This window comes from Cornus florida, unplaced genomic scaffold (genome assembly GCF_030987335.1).
Source record: "Cornus florida cultivar Cherokee Brave unplaced genomic scaffold, ASM3098733v1 CherokeeBrave_3.0.0_Hap2_Chr08, whole genome shotgun sequence".
Classification (NCBI taxonomy): Eukaryota; Viridiplantae; Streptophyta; class Magnoliopsida; order Cornales; family Cornaceae; genus Cornus; species Cornus florida.
In genome coordinates this window covers 10,907,169-10,931,400 of record NW_026775578.1, presented here as the reverse complement: position 1 = coordinate 10,931,400, position 24,232 = coordinate 10,907,169, and the positions used below count along the sequence as shown (strand labels likewise).

At 35.4% G+C, this 24,232-nt stretch overlaps 2 protein-coding genes across 3 annotated transcripts in view; one reads left to right on the top strand and one right to left on the bottom strand.

The window, feature by feature from the left end:
* The window catches only part of LOC132269333 (uncharacterized), a 44,657-nt gene extending 42,036 nt beyond the window's left edge, over positions 1 to 2,621 (bottom strand). Inside the window, exons 1-2 of one of the 2 annotated variants that reach the window (XM_059770486.1) lie at positions 2,400 to 2,621; positions 536 to 1,682 (exon numbers count right to left, since the gene is read on the bottom strand). In XM_059770486.1, coding sequence (XP_059626469.1) covers positions 536 to 1,584 — 1,049 coding nt within the window. In that variant the 5' untranslated portion in view covers positions 1,585 to 1,682; positions 2,400 to 2,621. The remainder of the gene's footprint in view (positions 1 to 535; positions 1,683 to 2,399) is intronic. The other variant, XM_059770487.1, reaches the window with a different exon arrangement.
* Positions 2,622 to 23,250: 20,629 nt separating this feature from the next.
* LOC132269712 (homeobox-leucine zipper protein ATHB-6-like) lies at positions 23,251 to 23,801 on the top strand. The gene is made up of 2 exons (XM_059770968.1): positions 23,251 to 23,424; positions 23,670 to 23,801. Exons 1-2 carry the CDS (start codon positions 23,251 to 23,253, stop codon positions 23,799 to 23,801), a joined length of 306 nt encoding a protein of 101 aa, XP_059626951.1.
* The last annotated feature ends 431 nt before the right edge of the window (positions 23,802 to 24,232 follow it).

Here is a 24,232-nt window from a genome sequence, read left to right as displayed (position 1 = left end):
TCATACTTGGATAATATAAATTTAGGATCATCTCAACAAAGCATACAACTTACTAATTTTTGTCAAGGCTGGTAATTGCAACAAACAAAAACTCTCAATACACAGATATAATCAACAATCAAACACACCCTTCCAATATAATAAGTACTTATCACAATTATATTATTTTTTAAATTATTTGGTAACAATTTTTTTGAAACACTTCTATTGCTGAATTTACAAAAATATCCTTTAATATGACAATACCATATTTGATAATAGCAACTTTATTAAGAAATGGGTGTAATTGTCGTTATAAAAAATTAAATGGACAATATTAGGGATGTGTTCCCCTTTTGAACGTTTTTCTAATATATTTTTACTTATCAAAAAAAAAAAAAAATTAAATGGACAAAATTGTCTAATAAAAAAGAGTAACTAAAATATTCAAACGCAAATGGTAACTTTTAAGGAGTAGAGAAGCAAAAGCCATGAAAATAAGGAAAGGGTATACAATTACAACAACAAGAATACAAATAGAAATGCAAATACTTACTGGGAGTCCAAAAAAAGTGATGTTAAATTTGCGGGGGCGAGGTTCTCTATATTCAAGGCGCAGAGACCTGACCACGTCGTTGAAAGGTGCATGTCATCAGAAACTTGGACGATCAAGATGGAAACATATTGAAAGTTGGAGGGGTCAACATTGATACCAGTCTTCATCATACAAAATCTTTTGTTTCCCAAATGAACAAAGCAACCAGAGAATGCAGGATCACAATCCACTGGTAGATCTTTAAAGTCCAGTCCTCTAAAATACACTGGAACACCAATAGATTGAATGATACCATCATTCTCAACGACTTGATATGCAATCAAGTTATAATTACAGCAGAAAGTGTATAAATAACCATCAACATATTCAGCCTTTCCAAAGATCGGGTAATATAACCCATTCTCCTTTTCCTTCTTGATGACCTGCCAGTTCTTCATTTCACTCCCGATTCTGTAATAATAGAATTCTGAATTACCATGAAGAAAATCATGGACTGAAATGAGAATACAGTACTGGATGACTGCGTAACCAGAGATAATTCTGGGTAATTTTTTGTCCAAAGGATACTCAGGTAGGGAACAATCATTATAATCCGAATCATGCCATCCATCCAAAGGATCTAAACGTTCGAAACATGGAGAGCGTATTTTGTAGGATGAATACAAAGTAGCCCCAGCAAGCACAAAAAAACCATAATCAGGGTCAACCATCACTAGGGGATAAGGTTTTTCTGCTTCTGGCAACGGCAATTCAAAACCCTTTTTGGTAATTGTATTGAAACAAATGGGTTTAAACTGGAAAAACTTGTCATGCAGATCCCAATATGAAGCCATCAAGACCATTTTCAATCCTGTGTAATCACAACCAACCGGTGAATATATTCTTTCTTCATCTAAGCAACGAAACGCTTTCTGCAGAGGACAAACTCTTGCAATTTTAGAACCAATTTCTCCTCCTACTACAACAAATTTGATTTCATAAATTGCAGCACAATATGGCCCACCACCAAAACTAGCAACCAAATACAATGATACTCCCACATCATCCATCTTTAATTGCCTTCCTCCTCCTTCGCCGGAGATGCAAGAGACTCTACCTGAGGGTTCTGAAGGTTGCAGAAGAGACTCTCTGTGCGCTTTAGCTAGGTCTGAAAAAAGGGCGGAACCAGGATTTCTCAATGGGGTGGGCTAAATCAAAATATATCAACCAAAATCAACTGTTGTTTAATTCAATTTTAGTTAATTAATAATGTTTCTTTAGACAATTGACTGATTAAGGCATAGAAAATCCTATTTGGGTAATTAATAAAAAAATTAACAATTTATTTCTGAACAATTCACCACTCAGTACCCTCTCTCCTCTTTTGACCAATTTACTAATCCTATTTGAGAATCTACTAGTGGAAGCAGAGTGTGAAGTAGTTCTTGGCAAGCCCCTTCCAACACTATGGAATTCACTCAAAAGCATGTTTTTTGTAAGTATTTTAATTTTCAAGAAGTAACTTTAGAGATTTACCCTATATTAAGTGCTTTTGCTTGTCAAAGTTCTTGTTATGATTTTTTTTTTGTTTTGAAAAGATTTCCATCTTCAAAAAGCTTGGCATGTTGATAAAAATTGTTTCAGATTGAATCTCTGCAGACTCTTGATAGATCAGTTTAGTTGCTTTAGTATACATTTGACTTTAAAAAAAAAAAAATCACATCAAACATAGAATCGTGAACGGCGGCGACTCGGAAATTTGAAGGGCTTCGTTCCATTCCCAATTTCCCAAACTGGTAAATCGTAATGACTGATCAAAAACCTAAATTTACCAACTACCAAGTCTGTCAGAATTAGAAATCAATTCAGTTTTGAGTTCACTAACCTTAATGATGCACTGAAGACCTTAGAAATCAATGAAGGCCTTTGAAATCGAGGCTTCAACTCGTACCAAGGGCGGATCTCGGCAGCTACTCGGCACGCAGAGGCCAGGGGAGGCCAGTGGTGACCGGTGGTTCTGGTGGAGTTGTGGAGATGAGGACAGAGGACCGAGTCGTCTGCGAATTGCAATTCGCGAATGATATTAGGGCTAGGAGATGGCACTAGTTCATGTATTAGGGTTTGTTAGGCTTGGGCGGTTTGGATTGGGCCTTGATTTTAGTATTGTGGCTTAATTAACTTGGGCTTGTTCGGTGAACTACTAATAGTAAATTTTTACTTTTTAATTGGGGTAAATTTACCAATAGCAATAAAAATATAAAAAAAATTTGGTGGGCGGGAACTCAACCCTACCCTACCCTGCCCTGGATCCGCCATTATTCATGGACTCATCATCCTTGCATATTAATATCTACAAATTGTTGATGCTGTATCATGGAAACAGGTCCAATGTTTGTTTGGCTTAAAACAATTAAATTATTTGGCGTTGGAATAGCATCTCTCCTTCTACTATGAGTTGCATAATTTTCAATAGAATGAAAACACCCACTAGCTGCTAGCTTAGGTGTGCTACGTTTTGCTATCAAGCTTATGTCTTCACACTCGTCCCCTTCTTTGGGATTATGCTTCCTCAAGTGGGGATGTCTGGTTGTTAAGTGGAGATCATGCTAGCTTAGGTGCGCTATATTAGGTTTTGTAAGTTGGCAAAATATGCGGAAAGGAAAAAAAAAAAAAAAAAAAAAAAAATTGGTTCTTACACGCACAGTCAAAATTTATATTAAAATTGAAAATTTATTAGTACTAGCTCATTTATATATTTATTTATTTATTGTTCTTTATGATTTTTGGTTAAAATTTTGTCAGCACTGGAGAAGAACCTGTTGAAGTTACAGTAACTGAAACACCTGTTGAAGTGTCAAATTATCCATTAAAAGTGTTTCAATATGTTTTTTTGTATTCCTTACTGTGCCTTTATAAAATTTTAATTGTAATAGAAAGAAAATGGTATGCTTGATTAAGTGACCAAGGGTTTTGTGGCCCAATAGTATCTCATCTACCTTTCAAAATGGATGGTGAGGGTTTGAGTCTCCAAAGGAGCAAAGTGGATGTGTGAATTTCTTGTCAATGACCGGGAAAAAAAAAAAAAGGAGTAATATGTGGTTGTTTTACTTTCTTTTTTTTTTTTTTTCAAAAATTGAAGGAAACTTTATATATAAGGTAAGAGATTATAAGTAAAAGGCCTTGGGCCACAAAAACAATCCCAAATAAGCTTAGGAGAATAGAGCTAGAAGCCCAAGACAAAGTTGAAAGCCCAAACTAAAACCCCCAATGTCATCACCCAACCCAAACAGAGAGCCAAAAATAACAATTTGGCCCTGCTGCGGTTGTAGATGTTCTACCTTTGCATTGCCAAAGAAATAGGGAAAAGTTTTAATAAATCAAAAAATAAAATTTCCTTAAAAATTTTGATGTTTTTAAACTAGGAAAGTATAATATGCATATTTGTGTTTTTAAAAAAAATGATATGTGAAACACGCTTTACCCGTCCAAATGTTCGGGTTCAAGCTATGCCTAGTTCTGGGTTGACCTCGGGTTAGCCCAACCCAACCCGATTTTGGGTTGCACTGGCCAATTGATTAGCATAATATATTGACAATAAATATGTTTATACATAATCAATATAGGGTGGTAATATCTTTAAAACATTCACATTACCTAATTTACTATCTTATTGGTCCAAAGGCAAATGTGTTGTTAATAAACTCTTCAATTGTTGTTTTGAAGTATAAGTGTAGCATGTGATGAGGAGAAGAAAAGGTCATACAAGAGGAGAATATGATAAATGTTATTTTGATGATATCTTCTTCCTTTTTTTTTTACCTGGGTAAAGATGGAAAAATTTATAAATATAACAAAAATAGTACAGAAAACCAACAAGGGCATCGCCTTGGTCATGGAACAAGCTGCAACCACAGCAAAATTAAGACATGACTAAACTTAAACTAGCCATGCAAAGAGGAGGAACCAAGTCCCCCTATATCCATATCTAATAGAATTAGAGCTTCTCCACAAATAGCTTGACCAATGTGTACAGCATCTCTATGTTGTCCTTGATGAAGTTTGTTATTCCTCTCATCCCAAAAAAACCATATAGTTGTAGCACAAATCCTCTTCTGAACTTTATGCGAGATCTTTTGGTGCACAAACCATGCAACAAGTTGATTCAAAGTCTCAAACTGAGGCATGCTCCAGTTAAATAAGGATGACAACCAAAACCAAACTGCTTTAGCAAAGTTACAAGTAACAAACACATGGTCCAAGTTATCCTCAGCCCGCATACAATTATGACAAATGGCCACTAGAGGTAAACCCCTCCTTTTCAGATTTACGAAGCATAGTAATTTATTTTGGACTGCTAGAGCACAGACCAAAGAAGCCCTAGGTCTTGAACCACACCAACAAACTGTAACCCAGTCCACAGTTGGATAATGAGTCCTCTATCTATCCCACACAGCTTTGAGCGAAAACTTATCATTTCTCCACACAAACTGGTCACTGTCCTGCGTAATTGACAAGGACAAGGCAAAATTTCTAAACTGTTGCACTGCTCTGAAATTCCTAACAGGAAGCTGCCACTGTCCATCATGGATTAATGAAGATAAAGATGATTGTTTAGGGAGGCCAAAATCTTTATACACTCTGTCCCCTAACCTATTCAACATACAATCTCCTTGTAACCAAGGATCAGTAAAGAGGAATATAGAACTGCCATCACCAATCTGAAAATCAACATTTGCAAGCATAAACTCCTTAACTTCCAACATCCTCCTCCACAGCATAGAGTCAATGGACTTGACATAATAGTTCCAATATGACACTACCCGGGTATATTTCCATTTGAACCAAGCCACCCAAAGACAGTATTTGGATTGAAGAAAGTTCCAAACAGATACACATGTGGCTGCCATATTAATGTCCTCTATCCGTCGCACCCCGAAACCAGCCTCATTCTTAGGTCTTGTAACTCCATTCCACCGCAAAGCATGTAGCTTCCTATGCTCAGAACTGGATCCCCACAAGAAATCCCTCATTTTTTTCTCCATATACTTGATCACAGCCTTTGGTAAAGTAAAGACAGAGCACCAATAATACACAAAAGAGGTAAGAACTGTTGGAAATAGTGGCCTAGTTACACACACAACACTATACTATTTGGAAGAGAATAGAAATGGAGGAAAATACTTTTTTATTTCACTTAATCTATTATTTGACTAGAGTACATGAATATATAGGCCTCACATATGTATGTGTAACCATTACATTTAAATGTCCATAACTCTCCTATCTCCTACTAACATAATCTTCAATATGCATAACTCCCACTAACATAGTATTTGTTAGGCTTAACTCTCATGAACTCTCATGACTCTTTATTTTACATAACCTTAACTCCCACTAAGACAATTTACTACCCACTAACATGCTAAATTAACACATGCATCATGGATACAAAAATACTTGAAATTACTAAATACTAAAATCAAGTTTATTTTCAACACCCCCCTTTAAACTTGATTTTGTAACTTGAAAAAAACCTTCTTATTAATCTTGGGGGCTTGATCAAAGTTCGATAGTTGATCTTCAATTCCTCCTCCTTCAATAGCTTCAATCTTCTTGGCCATTTCCATTGATGTGTAGGGCTTGTGAAACTTCTTCAAATGCTTGTTTGATGTCTTCACATAATCATATATCATCCTCTTTATACAAGCACACCATCGATCTTTTTTCTTCTTAAATTTTTTATGGATCTTCAACTTCACATATACTTCTTCTTTAGAGCCAAAAAATAATTCCATATTCACCCAACCTGTATCAATTACAAAATTCTCTAAACTATTTTTAAAAAAATAATATGAGTCTGATCATCCTGGTCTTCAATCTCATACTTCTTTGGAACAACTTTCTTTAAGAGAAGTTCATAATTCTCCACAAAATAAGCATTATTTGATGAATATGAAGAAATAATAATTTCATCAAATAAGTCAAATATAACTTCTTTCAAGGTGGAATTTGTAACCATACCTGAAGATGTTAATTCACCAACTTGAACTTTTGCCTCTTTTTTAGCACTTCCTTCTTCTAAATCTTCTATTTTCACTTCATCCTCCTTCACTTTTTCAATCTCTTCTTTAACACCTTTTCTTACCTCTTCCTTATTCACCATTTCAAATTCTCCTTCAACTTTTGAATCTCCAAAATCTTCAACTTCTTTTGCACGATACACCTCTTCATTCTCCACAACTTTGTTTTCAAGACTTTCATAATCATCTTTCGTAAACTCATCATTCTTAAAGCATTGTACCCAATACTCCATGGGTAGTGATTCACCTCTATGATTGGAAACGATGATCTCGAGCATCTTCCAAATACAACTTGGAGTTTTGGACTCTCCAAAATACTCCCAAACTTCTTGATGTATTGCCTTTTGCAACACTACCAATGCCTTATCTTCTTTCTTTTCATGAAGCTTGTTAGACATGCCATTCTTTGGCTCTTCTCCAACAACATCCCACAAATCGCATGCTTTGAGGTATGAAGTCATGATGATTCTCATTCTCTTGTAATTAGAGAACATCATCTTTTCACTAAGAAAATACATTTTCTCCCCTTCATCATCATCAAGGAGAAACATGTTTTTCTCAAATGTTGAACCTTCTAGGATCAACTTCGTCTGGCCTTCAGGATCGTCTAGGCTCTGAACATGAAATCTGGCTTTGAACATGAAATCTGGCTCTGATACCAATTTGTTGGAAATAGTGGCCTAGTTACACACACAACACTATACTATTTGGAAGAGAATAGAAATGGAGGAAAATACTTTTTTATTTCACTTAATCTATTATTTGACTATAGTACATGAATATATAGGCCTCACATATGTATGTGTAACCATTACATTTAAATGTCCATAACTCTCCTATCTCCTACTAACATAATCTTCAATATGCATAACTCCCACTAACATAGTATTTGTTAGGCTTAACTCTCATGATTCTTTATTTTACATAACCTTAACTCCCACTAAGACAATTTACTACCCACTAACATGCTAAATTAACACATGCATCATGGATACAAAAATACTTGAAAATACTAAATACTAAAATCAAGTTTATTTTCAACACCGAATCAATTCCACCCTTCCATCCATAGATAAACTTCTGCCATTCCAAAGATTTATTCTATTTTCTTCACCAAATCTGTCAGGAGGAGACGAAGGTTGAGGAGGTTGTTTCACTGCACTATGGGGACGTTTCCTATCACTTATTTGGGCCTTCCTTTGTTACCTACTGGCCTGAGGAAAATCCATTGTAGTACATTTTGATGATATCATATTAAACCAAAACCTTTTGGGAGCCATTCACTTCAAGAAATTAATTTAAAGATGAATTTTTGTAAGAATTTGATGTTGAAGGTTCTTGTGTACCTGTTGTATTTTGGTCATAAGTCCTTGCTCAAAATTCCAATGAAGACGCGGTTTGATGATTTAGAAAAGGACTCATACATCTAAGTTTTTCATGTTTTGTCCAAAGTCAAATTTCAACATTTGTTCAGTCAAAATGGTGTCACAAAATCAAACCAGTGGGCTGTCAAAACGCCAGCCTGTCAAATGCCAAAAGCCAACTTGCACGCCTATGGCATTTTGATCATAATTCTCAGCACAAAACTCCAATGAAGACACGGTTTGATGATTTGAAAAGAAGACTCGGAGATCCAAGTCTTATACGTTTTGGATACAGTGTAATTCTAACATTTGGCCTGTCAAAAGGGTGTCACAAAATTAAACCAGTGGACTGTGAAATGCCAGCCTGTCGCAGTTGGAAATTTAATCCGAAAGTGATGATTTAATTTGTATTTTTGGACCTGAATTTCTTCCTTTTCTCATTTATATAAGGAGGCTTTAGCTACTTTATTTGCGGTATTTAGAATTTGGATTTTAGAAACATTTGAAAGACTCTTATAAGAGCAACTTTTGTAAACATTTTTAGATTTCAAATAAAGAGTTATGTCTTCCACTTTGAATGTTTTATTTATGTTCCTAATGAGTTTGCTAGGGAATAAGTCAAGGCTAGGGAATGAGTTTGCAATGAAGAACCAAGTATCCACTTATCCGAATATTTAATGCTTTAAGGTTAATATTATTAATTGCATGTGAATCTATCATTTTTTTTTTAAGCCACAAGTTTCAATGATTTATTGTATCTTGAAGTGTGGTAATCTTATTCATTGATATTTTGCCTCTCTATGGCATGTATATTGAGTTCTTTGATTCAATGGATATATGTAATTGTATCCTTAATTCTTTATGCCATACAACGATATAGTAAATACTTAACCCACTTTACGTGGAGTTCTTGATTTTCTATCTTCAATTCAAGGTATATTGAATTCTTTGATACAATTACATCATTATGCTTCAATAAGATTAAGATTTTATATGTACTTGATAATCACAAGTCTATACCGGAGGGCTATGCCACCATCAAGACATTCATGCTTATTCCAAGCATAAGCAAGACCTTTGATTAAGCAATGTTGTTAGGTTGTACCAACTGTGACGGCCCAAATTTCAAAAACTCGGTGCGTCAACGAGTAACCCGGAACCTGATCCAATATCGAGTCTGAAATGTGGAACAAGAAAAGAAATGAGGTCTCTAGAGATGGACACTACCTTTAAGACAACAAAGTGACCTTCTAAAAAGTCACGAGCCTCAAATAGAAAATAAATGCGGAAGCTAAGATTGAAAAGAAGCAAAAACAATAATAGGGGTAAAATGTTATTTTACCCAAAGAGGAAGAATTTTGACTCTGCACAAGTCAAATGAAGTCCAATTAGTCCATATTAACCATATCATGAAATAAAAATAGGTTCTAAAGACTTAAACTGGGCAAAAAAAAAAAATGGATATCAGAAGACTGAAAAGCAAAAAGGCCAAGAAGCAGGGGTAAGTCGGCTCAGTCCTGTGAGCAAGGTGAAAATGCTGCAAAAAATGCAAACTGATCTTAGTCCATTTTTAGCCCTATACATGCATTCTAAGTGATCTAAAATGGTTCCATTGGCACCCTAAAATGATATACGAGCTACCCAAACATGCATAATCATATGAAAAGTGAGTGGGACATGCATAAGTGTGCACTTTAGCTAAAAAGGGTTCAATTTACGAAAGATATCTATATGGCCTCATTACATTACATCGAATAAATTATAAGATACAATTGCACAAAAGAAGATTTCATCCACATATAAAAGATGCATTACACCTAAAGCTATCCAATACATGAGGATAGGTTCAAATAGAAACTAATAAAAATACATCAAAGCTAGAAAAAGCTACATCTATGCCAAACATTCCTTGTCTTGAAAAATGTTTATCAACGGGTGTGAGTAATTTAAATTACTCCGTAGGAAAGTGCATTATGCGGATAACCTAAGGTTTTAATGGCCTTGCAAATATAACATAAATCATAACATGTGGATCATGCCTCCTAACGTCAAGTTCAAAGCTAAAGCTAAGAGGTCATCCTAGAACTAACATTGAAGCATTTTAAACGAAATCCATAACATGAAAGTATGCTTATCCAAATTGGAATATCCAATACCATATGAAAATACACTTAACCAAATTGGAACATCCAATGCCAAAAACACAAGTTACAAGTATACAAAATTGTTAACTTGGAATCGAAATGCAAAATCACACAATAGCAATATCTTGGACACGAAAATCTAGTTATAAACATCACAACCAAGACAATTAGCTATTTTGGGCTATTAACCCGCAAGGAGTTACCTAAGTGGCCACTATATTGGGGAGAACTCGTACCTCCCGCACTAGAGACGAACTCTAGCTATGTCAACGAAACTGATGAGCGCTGAAAAGTGCGCATTTAAACGCCTTAAGCTTGAATGTTCTAGCACCTTATCCTATCTTATTTTCCCGTTTTAGTCTAATTTCATGTTATTTTTCTTTTCAGGCACTTATCCCCAAAATAAGTCAATTCAGCCAAATTAGAGCATAGAAGATGGAATTCAAGCTCAATGGAAGAAAGGAGCAAAGTGGAAGCAAGTTGGTGAAATGAAGCTTTTTTGATCGATCGAACAAAACTTAGATCGATCTCACAATGATCGTTTCAACAATACCAAGATGGATCGAGCCTTTTGTCCTTATCCTCAACAAAATACCTTCTTCGATCGTTCCAACATTTCTTTGATCAATCGAACTTCTTTAATCTTATCCCCACCTACCACTTTTGTCCTTTTCCCAAAATATCCTAAAAATATCTCAGCCTTGTCTTTATTCCAAAAAAGCGCCGCCAAGATTCGATCGATCGAATCAACCTTGAGATTGAATGAACCTCCTTAAGTGCGTGAAAAAGTTGATTTCAAGCCAAATTAAATGTGTGCTCGTGGTGCAATCATTCGGAGCCCTAGTGCACGAGGTTTAACCATTAGGTATGACATTTGAGCTAACTATAAAAGGATTTTGGCTATTTTTAGAAAGGAGGTTGATTATTTAGTAAGAGGCTTGGCTAGAGATTAGAGAGAGCATATACAAAAGGGGAAAGTTTTTCCTCTCTTCTAGGGTTTTCACCAAGGAGGAAGGAGATCATTTCTAACATGGAGATAGGCTTTGAGGGTTGGAAAACAACATCAATGAGTGGCTAAACATCTTTTTGGGGCTAGAGTTAGCCCTAAGCATGCCTCTTAGACCTTGATGTTTTGTAATCGATGGGGATTAGTGTTGTAATGACTGTCTTAACCTTTGATATATATAAAATTTGTTTCTACCTTGATTTGTGTAGTTTAATACTTTCAATTGATGATTTAATTCTATTCATATGTCTATGTATACTAGAATGAATGTTCATGTGTTTATTTCTAGATTTTGTTACATTGATGCATGTTTATGTGTGTTAATATCATGAATCTAATGATGGTCAAGGTATAATGCTTAAATGGAATACTCTTGTGGTTTATCTGATGGTTCATACTCATTTGTTGATGGATTGTGCCACAACCTTAGTTTAATTAGTTTAATTTTCATGTCACTAGCTTAGTTGTAGTGTAGTTGCTTTACTTACTTAGATAGGTGGACAATCCATTCTTGTTGTTTGATGTTCCATGCTTATGAATGCAAGTAGTATATTTCTCTAATTTGATGATGTGCATTGATTATGAGCTTATGGAAGGATTAATGGCTTAATTTGATATGTTGTGCTATTTACTAGATTGGCTTAATTTGATATGTTGTGCTATTCACTAGATTAGCCTTATGGAAGGATTAAAAGCTTAATTTAATATGTTGTGCTATTCACTAGATTGGCTAGACAATGTATACTTACTTGGCCATCCATGCTAATGTTTCAATCAATGGCACACACTCTTACTTACAACACAATTTCCCCCTTAATCCATTAAAAGTTAAATGTCTAGGAAAGTGGTGCTTAGTGGTGAACTCTATGACACAAGACTCTTCTCTCCTATTCTCTACCCTTTACTTACTTTAGTTGTTCTATATTGCACTTGTTTAATTTAATTTTTAGTTTAACTCAATCAACAACCCACCTTTTGATCACTCGACCTACTAATCCAATGTTGTTTCCATATCAATACTGCTTCTTTTCGCTTGGGACGATCCCTACTCACCCTAGCTATATTAGTAGTTAGAGGTAGTAGTGGCACTTTACAAATTCAAACTTAGCCACACTACGCACATTTTAGCTTGTTGCATTCGGCACACACCAGAAACAAATGCCCCAAGTATTTCCAAAATCAACAATAGTGTCAAAACATATACATATGTATACAATGCACAAAATTCACCTTCCATCCACAAGTAAAATGTGGAGGTCAAGCACTTCATGTCTTAAGTTTTCAATACTAATATGGCATTATAATATCAAGTCCTCAATATGTATGCACTTGTGCTAGCATTATGATATCAACATAAAGATTAAGTCATGCTAATAATGAAAACCTTAAACCAGTAATTACACAACCACATGATATTATACAGGCCTCTAGTAATTTAAATGGTAAGAAAAGCACAAGGATACAACAATCACATTTCAATGAAGTCATTAGTAATATAGTCTTCTACCAAATTAAATAACAAGATTAACAAGATACAATTATATTCCAATGAAATAATTAGTAAAATGATCTTTTACCAATTAAATAACAATCTTCACAAGATAATAATTAAAGACATGCTTTAAACCATATGAAAGCTGTCAAAAATATACAATCACAAACACACACACATATATATACCTACAACTCCCACAACATGCATATAACATATGACAAACCCCAAACCACAAGAAAATTCAAAGGTTACAAATATACTACACCCCCTACCTCAAAATGCACCCAAAAAGTATCCCTTGCCAGAAAGTCAACACGGGTCAATTCCAGTCAACGTTGGCCAAATGAAAAACGATTCAGTGGGAATGTAGCTGACGCTGAGGAGGTCATACTGCCCTAAAGGAACAACCCTAAAATCCAGCTTGAAATGGGTCAAAACCTCCCTTAAAGTTCTAAATTTAAAACTTTCAAAAATTCGTAAAATATTCAATACACAACCGAAAATTAAACCCTTTGACTATGTAGTAGAGAATGATATGCGGAACGTTTTTCGTCAAGAACCGTGCTCGGAAGACAACTCGATCGGCCGAAAAATGGAAGAGAAGGTTTTTTTTGGGAGAGAGAGATGTCACGGTTGAAGAGAGAGAGACGGAAAAATTAGAAGTTTATTTTTTAAATTTTGGTCTTATATATAATCCCAATTTTTAGTAATTGTGAACTCGGCCCACAACTTTGCAAAAAGGCCCCCAAACGCCTCGAAAAGTGAAAATTGCTAAAATACACTTCGACGGAATAAGACCATAAATGTAAAAGCACCAATATCAAAAATGATGAACAACGAAACAAACGGCGTTGAAAAATGAGTCATGTGCAGGAAAATAAGTCCCGAGCAAAAACGACGACTCCCGGGTCAGAAAATCCAAAAATTTGGAAAATGTCCGAAATACATTTCTATTAGTCTAGGACTCAACAAAATTCTAAAATGAATCCCGTATAAGAATCCTAGCCCAAAACAAGAAACTTTGCATTAACTTTTGTTAATTGTACAACGACTCCTCTACTAAAATATCTCAAAAGATAATCACACTAATGACCCAAAATAAAAATATCTTTCGAAATTTACTTTCTTAAAAACCCCTCAAATAAAATATCTTCAAAAGATATTCTCACAAAACCCCCCAACAAATGAAACTGGTCTATAAACTTAATTGCACAAATACCCCTAAATAATAAAAGATTAACAGAAGTAGGGACAATACAAATATAAAATAAAAGAAATGTCAGGAACTATTCCCAAGCAATCGACTCAACCCAATACAACAAAACCCGAACTCGAAAAAATAACGAAAAAAGAAAATCCATAAAAAATAGAAAAAAGAACCGGTCTTTACAACCTACCCTCCTTAAATAGATTTCGTCCCCGAAATCAGGGCATATCCCAAGGAGATAAAACCAAGACCAGACACATGGTCATATCCAGAAACACATCATTAAGCATCAATGGACAACTCCCAAAACCTCGAAATCAAATGAAAGAATAAGGAACCAGTGAACCGTGAAACACATCTCCAAATGAATCAAAATACAAATCCAATGACAATCACTGAAAGAACTGTAAAACAACAACACATCGAATCAAGGTACCTAACTAAGGACAACATGGCAGCATGAATAATGACTAGAACTCGCTCACAACGTACTCAAATGTATGGTAGCATTAACAGTGTCTAGAGCCCGCCCACATATACTAGTCAGTAAGGTAGCATTGTCGGCAACTAACACCCGCCCACAATACACAATTTCGTACGATAGCTTGACAGTATATAGCACTAGTTGATAATATACCCCCACCTAATCTAACCATGAGTTCTCTCAATACAAATGACATCAATGTCATAAATAATCATTACCAAAAGCACTGTGGTATTCTGACATTCTGTGAAAGTTGGGATATGGTCCAAAGACATCCGGCCGGACCATCTTGGTCAATCCCAAAACTCTGATAATAATGTCATAGGAACAGTCACACTTAAGGCCCCAAATCCTCAATACAAAGAAAACCATCAACTCCCACGTCTCTAAACACCTAATCAAATCACGCAATCAAATCAAGGACTCCTCGAAACACCACTATCAAATAGCTCCTAATCACGAATCCAAAGCCTGACAAGTCTATGCCCTCAAGGGAAAATGGATCGTACACTACAAAATCAGAAAAGGCTACTTATCGAAATCACAATACTGGATCAACATCCCCATCATGGACAACCAAATCCTCAAAACACAAGTCTACTACGTAACTCACACACTACAATCCCGACAACCAAGGTCACAAAACCCAATGCATCAGTGCATGAATGACAATATGGCATGAACACCATGAAATATATAGTTATGAACCCATGTCATGATGAACCACGTAAATGAAATGCCGAAAAAAATTACCAATAGGGGACTATGTCCCTGCTTATAAAATAACCATATATATAGTGACCATGTCACAAATCCAAAAATAAATGCACACCATGTATGCAACTACAATGCAACACAATGTACCCATGTATGTACTTGACACTCACGTAGCACATACTCACATAACATAACACCTGACCCAAATAATACTCTACAAATAACCCACATAGCCTACATAAGGCAACCAAATAGACCATGTGATACTCTCGAATCTCCAGATGTGGGTTGGCCAGGCCCATGCCCGAATACCCGAGGATATAAAAAATAATATGTCAATAATCTAACACAAAATAAAAAATAGATAACAAGAATAAATAAAATTGTTGAAAGAAAACTAAAACGATAATCCAATAATGAAATCCTCAGAATAAATTTTTATAAATAAGAAAATATTCTGATACATCCAATCCTCTATTACTAATACAACTCGAGAATCCATACTATATGGATCCCTAGAAAATCCCAACTGAATAAGCGACTACATCAGAATGCTGAAACATAAAGAAACTCCTAAATAACATAATCCGGAAGAATGAAGTAAGGGATCCCTGCTCAGTACGAACAATCCCTACTCCTGACGAATACTTGAAAAATGAAGGTGGGTTAGGCCCACATGCAGGTTCTACTCTACTACAGTCCAAGCAGAGGCCTGATACGCAGATACATCCCAGATAACTTAATAATAACTATTTAGTCCATAAATATATATATAACCACACTAAGGGACATTCACTGGACTACAAAGAGGGTTTCAACTTGAATAGAAGGTAACATGTAAATCGCACATCACGGTGCCCATGTATACCTAGACCTAACAGGGTATACCTCAGCCTATCATAGCCAGCTATGCATCCAACTGCATATACGCGTCCTAACTATCGACTCTGAGACTCAAGCTCATATCGCGGTACCATAAATATATATATATATATATATATATAAATCCTTCCTAATAGAGAATATAAAACAAATATCTAATATGTCGTTCAACTATTTTAGTTGACAAGACATAAATCCATGTAGGATTTAAATATTTTAGTTAATTAATTCCGTATGTATGAATAGGTAGGAATTAGCGTTTTGATCTAATCCATCCCGTATATGCTACCATCTCATACCGGTGCATATAATGCATATGATCCATAAATGATGCAATACTTAAAACAATACATCAAATAAAATCCACATAATCCATATAGTTGATAGAATATAATTTAATAATTCTTCAATTAAAACCCAGACTCACATCCATGTAATTGGCAGAATATAATTTAATAATTCTTCAATTAAAACCCACACTAAGCATAATAAGATCTAAGAAATATATATGACCTTAATATGCATCTAAACCAAGTCTTAAAACCATGCTACAACATGTTGTATTGTTAAATTAAAATTAGGCAATTTTATCCCTTTTTCCGTTAACAGCATGCCAATTTGTTTAAACTTTCCTACTGTTAAATCCATTAGCATATAGACAGTAATTATGTAATATGGGTTTTAATATAACATGAAATAATTTTAGAATCCTCCATAATAATCCAGAACATCAAAAATACCAAAATAGTGCTTTAAAAACATTCCCGCAAGTCACTATGCACAAGAGCTTGCTCTCAAAGTTTGAGAGCCAGCTTTCAGCCAATGGGAGCCGGCTCCCCTACCGTGGGAGCTGGCTCTGTGACTTAGGGAGCCGGCTCCCTTAACCCATGGAGTCGGCTCTCTCTCTCACAGAGGGCCGTGGTCTAAAATCTTATGCAGGCGGTTCCATTCCCTTGGGAGCCGGCTCTGTCCCTACTTTCTATCATTGTCCTCGCCTCCGACAATGCTATGAACACTCTGTAATGTCTTATTTAGGTTCCCAGAAATCCGTTTATGTCCCAAAGTTACCCAGAAAATATTTAAAACATAGTATGCATTTTTACAAGATTTAAAACCGTACATGAAACAATTTATTCAACGATTAAATTTAAATCAATTAACACATATAATACAGTTTAAAATCAAATTTATCATGCATACATAGTCAATTTTAATGTCCGTTAGGTTCCTAGAGATTATCTAGGCATGCACAGAACACAGGTCAAATAGAGAGAGTAAAAATAAAACTTGCCTCTAGGTTTCGAATTGAAACCTTTAACTTCTTCTTCCTAGTTTCTTTCCGGTGATCCTTGGCTGCCGTCCAAGCCTCCTATTACTTTGGTTCTAACCCTCGAACAACCATCGACCTTCCTCCTTGGTTCGGCCTTCAATCTATGGCCAAAACTCCCAACTGTTCCTTTCAAACCCCTCTGTATTTTCCCCTGTCTCCACTCCTACTTGACTAGGGTTCTCAACCCTTGGCAGATACATAAGGTTATATATATAGGCAACTCTAATTAACCTAATTTTAATTATACTTTGAGAAGGAAAAAGAAAAATAAAATAAAACTAGCTAAGTCGGCTACCTTAATCCAACATGAAAATAAACAAAACCCTAGAATTATATCATACATTAAATAATGATTAATAATACAAATAATTAAACTAAAAATTATATAGGGTTAGTTTAATAAATACTAATAATTAAACTAACCCTATATACATATATACCCATATATACATGTATATACTTCCATAGGTAAAAACTGTACCCATTTACACTATCCAAATAGTCCATTGATCCTATCCAAGCCCAACTCCGTTCACAAATAAAAATAATACATTTAATTAAACATTCAATTTCGACATAAGTATATAATTTAATTAAAACAAATAAATCAAGTTAAAAAAATAATTATAATCCACATAAGCAATTTAAACAATAAGTAATTTAAACAATTAAACAATTAACAATTAGCCAAATAATTAAACAATTAATTCATTTAAATACATAACATGAATCCACATATACACATAGCCACGTAAACACTAAAAATGCACAAGAAATAAAAAAATTTAAATTTCAATTATATCCTTTTGAAAACTAGGGGTATTACATTTTTCTCCCCTAACAAAAGGAATTCCATCATCGAAATTCATGAAATTTTTAATTATTTTTATAAAAATTCATTTCCGTTCCATTGTGGATTATGTCTTTATGTATGGGCTCCACTAAATTCCAAATCCTCAAAGAAAATTTATGGGTTCTTTATTTAGGAAACATAAGAATTATACTACATATAGGTTGTATTTAACAACAACTCCTATTTACCCAATTTTTTTTATAAGGGTATAGATCCACATTCCTCCAAGTTCCATAGCATAGATTTGCAAAACTTCTATGCATCCAATCCTAACGTTTTAGTAACGCTAATCTATAGGCTACCGCCTCAATGGAGAAACACCATCCATGAAAAGTCAATTTAATACATAAAAACTGACCTTCCTAAAAAATGCACCTTGTTTCCGATATGGAAGACATCCTAATCAACTATTTCCTGATAGAAAACTTTAGTGTATGAGTGTTACGATTTACAAAATCGTACTACCGCCACCAAACCGCGCGCAATCCATTACAAAGGAGAGTATTTCTCTCCGATGTATCTTTTAATGAAGCCAAGGTATTATTGTACAACCCTCGCTGCCATTTCAAACCAACAGGTAAGAGGTTTACACTATATAATATACAAAACCTCAAACGTTGTCATACTAACCTCCTTGTGCCAACAAGATGAGAAGTGAAGTAAACAATTCCAATTTTCCATAAAAACCTAGGATATATATCCCAAGTATCTCCTCCATGATTAAATGTACATTCTCGATCAAATCCTCCATCTAGAGATGTGAAGCACAGCTGCTGCTCCAATATCTTCAGAAAGTTCCTTCGTCAGAGCATTTTTTTTTTTTTTATCTACCATCATAGATAACCACATGCTATAACTCCGTTATCAGTGCAATGTAGAACTGATATGAAGTTCTAAAGTGAACATTATGAGAATTAATGTCCATCAGCAAACTTGCTCAATCCACCACTCTTAATCCATATGGAATTAAAATTCCAATAAATGTCGATATTTTCTACCAACCATCCACTCTTGATTAGTCCTACTCCCATTTTGATTTAGGAAGTGGCAAAAATCTCCAATGATATCCGGTTATCCATCGTCCACCTTTCTAGCAGGTGTTACTCTTATAGACACTTATATACATGTCTCTTCCTAAACTTGTTTACTAGAACTGACATTTGATGTCCTGATGTTCCTTATAATCGTCTGAGTGCATCGAGAAAAATTTACAGATTTGACATCTCAGTCACTCCGACATCAATCACAGAATCAACGAATCCTCCTCCAGTACCTTAAACTCTTTCTGAGTAAGGTAACACTGCCTTCAGGGTCAGCTCCAATATTTGAAGTTGACCTCCTTAATTTCCTTGGTAATAACAAGTGTTATTATTACACAAGCTAAAAAAAACTTCAACTGGTAACTCAAGAACTAACCGAAAGATTTAAATATCATATCAGTTGTTGAGAGCGTCCACTTCTATATTCTCGTCCACCAGACAGAACTTAATTCAAAGTGTGAATCACCACTTATATCCATTTAAGTTGTGTCGTGATCCTTTCTATTTGTATGAACTGATACCTTACCAGTTCTAAATAGACAAAATTAAGCTGATTTAATTGACTAGTCAACCATATTCCAACCAGAATCCTGACCCTTATGAAAAGTCAGCAATCCCTCAACTAAATTCGTGAAACTGCTCTATCATTTTCACCTCAGTATAGAAAATGGCTACAAAGATCTAGTGATCTCTGATGGTCCAGCTCAATTATCTAATAAATATTAGAAATGGTGTCAAAATCTCCCTTCTTCTGCCTATCCTCTAAACATCTGCTTCATACCGTGAAGCATTTTGTTTCCACTAGGATGAATAAAGAATTAAGAGTTGTGAACCTCAGTCCTTACATCCTCCTTCCCATTTGTCTACCAAAAGTACCATTAGTCTAGTACCACCAGCTTTGGTCTGCACCCATTGTTTAAATTGGAACATCGTCAAAAACTAACTCTACAACTGAATCCATGCACCGCTGATCCATGATAAACTTACCGATAATGAAAATTAACCGGTAATTCTATTCACCAAAAGTCAACTAGCTATGACTTTTCCACACACACCGCGCACCTCTTCTTTATATGGGTGTTTGGTCTCCCGGTCCTATCTTTGACATACCCTGTTTCTTTAACACAAGTAAGTGTCTAGCAGACTTCTTATTTAACTTCAAATGAATATGAAACTTTTCCATCCTCCAGACAAGTCATCAATTTCCTAGCAACAACTAATTGTTGTGAAATATGACTTTTAAAAAAAAAAATTCCATATTTTATAGTGTAGCGACTTTGATTCCTCTTCCAATTGTAACACCGGCAACCCCTCCAAATGACACACTCATGAATAGTGTCCTGGTTAAGAATAGACTGACGAAGATTTAGTCAGTCTATTATCCTCTCTTGTCATCAACCCAATAAGTACCTAAACCAACACGAAATCCTCCTTTCATCTTGGTGACCCCTTCTAAAATTTCCAAGAAGATGTTCTGTACCTCCGACACCTATAATAAACCATCGTAGTGTTACAGTGGTCTTTATTTACCACAACCTCACGAATACCAAAGTATCAACAACCACCATTATCTAGGCGTTGTATAAAGATATGAATCCAGACCTAGCGTAAAGTACGTTAAACTAATCGTACTAGATTATTTTACTCTTATTGATGGTTTAACTATCCCATCACAAATAACATACCATAATGACGAATGTCCAGGTCAAATAGATTGGCTAGAATTATGTATTTGTACCACATCCTATGACCACATACTCACAATCCTAGCATAAATAGCGCTATTACTCCATGTTATTAAAAATGGTAGTTAGCTGATCACATAATTGTGTCCCCAACTAAACCATATTCTCAATCCTGAATAATTGACGAAAAATAAACACGTATGACATACATAAAGAATAAAAATACAATCCTACTCACGACAGTATTCTTTCTAGAAAAGAAAGTCTCCTTTGATCTTAACTTGCAAAAATTATTTCACAAAAGTTCCTTTTATAGTTTCATAGGTACCCATCCAACCTCAAAACACATCCTCTTTAAACATAGCTTAAAAACAATATATGTTTGCCTAAGCAAAAACCAAGGGCTTAATCCCTCATCCTCCTTATACACGGAATACAAACCGTCTGACATGGTTTTAATAAGCAACTTAGAATGTCATAACCTAATCCCCATACTCTCTGGAACGTGATATAAAATCAAGTATTTCGTTCTGCGAAGAACTCTATCCGATCCCTAAACTCCTGAAGAGTACCTCTTACATATCTCTCTTAGAGATGTTACGTAAATTTAACTATATGTAGATTGGTCCACACCAACTATACTTGTATCATTCATTACACTACGAGCGAATAAAATTCATCCTCGCGCAATCATTCATCTTCAAGATTTAGTATCCTTTTTATTGGATATGCTGAAATCTCCTCCATTAGGATCCTTTTCGGACAATACCCCTCAATTATCTCCTTTTTGAGATCAATTGAAGTCGTGTTGGCCCTGATATGCGGTGACCTAACACATACACCTTAATTCTTCCTTGGCTTAGACTTTCTAAGTAATGCCAATCCCCAGAACTAAACCTTCAATCCCCAATCCTGCCTTCTGGCAAAGAAATTGAGAACGTACTCTTTTATTCCTTTGGGTCTTTATCGCTTTCACCTTGGACCCAATCCTCCTCTTAGTGTCAACAATTCTGTATCTACAGAATTTAATTGACATCAGCTCTTCCTAACAAACCATAAACAGAATACAACGAATCCTAATATGGCTCTAAGTTTTAAGAAACGTAACGTGGAAGTCCTATAATGAAAGACACTCTTAAGGACACTCGAACCTGGAGTGCTCTGATACCAACTGTAAAACCCTCGGATCTTTATATACGGGTTGGCCAGGTTCACGCCTGAATACCCGAGGATATAAAAAACAATATGGCAATAATCTAACACAGAATACAAAATAGATAACAAGAATAAATAAAATTGCTGAAAGAAAACTAAAACGATAATCCATTAATGAAATCCTCAGAATAAATTTTTATAAATAAGAAAATATTCTGATACATCCAATCCTCCATTACTAATACAACTCGGGAATCCATACTATGTGGACCCCTAGAAAATCCCAACTGAATAAATGACTACATTAGAACGCTGAAACATAAAGAAACTCCTAAATAACATAATCCGGAAGAATGAAGTAGGCGATCCCTGCTCAGCACGAACAATCCCTACTCCTGACGAATACCTGAAAAATGAAGGTGAGTCAGGCCCACATGCAAATGCTACTCTACTACAGTCCAAGTAGAGACCCGATACATAAATACATCCTAAATAACTCAACAATAACTATTTAGTCCATAAATATATATATATAACTATACTAAGGGACATTCACTGGACTATAAAGAGGGTCTCAACTTGAATAGAAGGTAACATGTAAATCGCACATCACGGTGCCCATGTATACTTAGATCTAACAGGGTATACCTTAACCTATCATAGTCAGCTACGCATCCAATTGCTTATACGCGCCCTAACCATCGACTCTGAGACTCAAGCTCATATCGCGGTACCATAAATATATATATAAATCCTTCATAATACAGAATATAAAACAAACATGGGTTAAGTGCAAAAACCCCCCCCCCCCCTCTACTATCCAAATAGTGCATATCAGTCCCTGTGTGGTAAAAAAACCCCCTTATACTATCAATTTGGTGCGAGTGGGCCCCTGGTCATGTAAAATGACGATAATACCCTCTCTAATAGAAATGAAATATTATTAAAAAAAATTAGACAATGTAAAATTACCATTTTAGGTCCTTTACCATTTTACGTCGTCTCTCTCGGTAAACTTCAGTTCATTCAAGCATATTTTCTCTGTTTGGCTGCTTAGAAAACAGAGGAAATAATAGAAGGAAAAAGAAAGTTTAATTCTATGGTGCATGTTTGTTTTGGTCTGCTGAGTAACAGAGTTTCTTTTAATTTAGTACTGCTCTGATATTCCTATTTCTTCTCTCTCTCTATCGATTGTGAATTCTAATTTTGGAGGAAATTTGTTAACTCTCTGTTTGTTTGTCAATGCAGAGATGAATCTGAAGAACAATGCGTCGACAGTAGGGAATTCTAGGCAATGCTAGATGGTTTAGATGACGAAGATTATCTAGAAGAAAAAATTACCGAGAAGAAAAGGTGGTTGAGTTCTGGTCAAGTGAAGGCATTGGAGAAGATTTTTGAGGTAGATAACAAGCTTGAGCCAGATAGGAAAGCAAAATTAGCAGCTGAACTCGGTCTCCAACCGCGACAGGTTGCTATTTGGTTCCAAAACCGACGTGCTCGTTGGAAGACAAAGCTATTAGAGAAAGATTACAGTTTCCTCAAGTTCGCATAGAGTAGTCCACACTTGAAGATATAAAGCTGCAATTTACATGGCTTTTTGGTTACAAATAGGTAGAGAATTTCATGGTTTGATATGAGAGTGTTTAGAAGAGATCAGTTCAGAAAAAGAACTGAAACTTTCTGAGTGTTTTTATTAATCCTTTTAAATTTTAGTTCACAGATAAGATTAATGGGAATAATAACTTCTTCCTTTGGCAACGGAGAATAAAGGATCTCCTCGTACAAAGAGGATTACACAAGGCGTTGCAAGGAAAAGAGAAAATGCCTGAACAGATGAGCGAATAAGATTGGAAGGAAATGGACGAAAAAGCTGCAAGTGCCATTCGACTCAATCTCTCAGACGAGGTCATATACAATGTGATTGACAAGAGATGTTTGGAAGAAACTCGAAAGCTTATACATGGTGAAATCTTTGACGAACAAGTTATATTTCATGAAACAACTCTGCCGGCTTCAGATGGAAGAGGGTCTGGATACCCCATGAGCAAGTGCCTATTATAGTGAGCTTTCAGCTAATAAGTAGGAACTCAGCGAGGAACGCCGGTAAGATCAGAGCACCGCCGTCCTTGCCCGTCGTTCCGTCCTACATCATTGCCGATTAGAATCCTTGCTCGCTGATGTTGCACATTGCCGGAGGGATTTTGGATCAAACCCAGTTTCACTCTCTCTCCCTTTATTTTTGTTTTTATTTTTTTATTTATTTTTGGATAAGTAGA

Coding starts and splice junctions, on each gene's coding strand:
- LOC132269712 (XM_059770968.1), top strand. CDS start 23,251: ATGCTAGATGGTTTAGATGACGAAGATTATCTAGAAGAAAAAATTACC. Junction 23,425..23,669: donor TCGGTCTCCAACCGCGACAG/GTTGCTATTTGG, acceptor TTTAAATTTTAG/TTCACAGATAAGATTAATGG.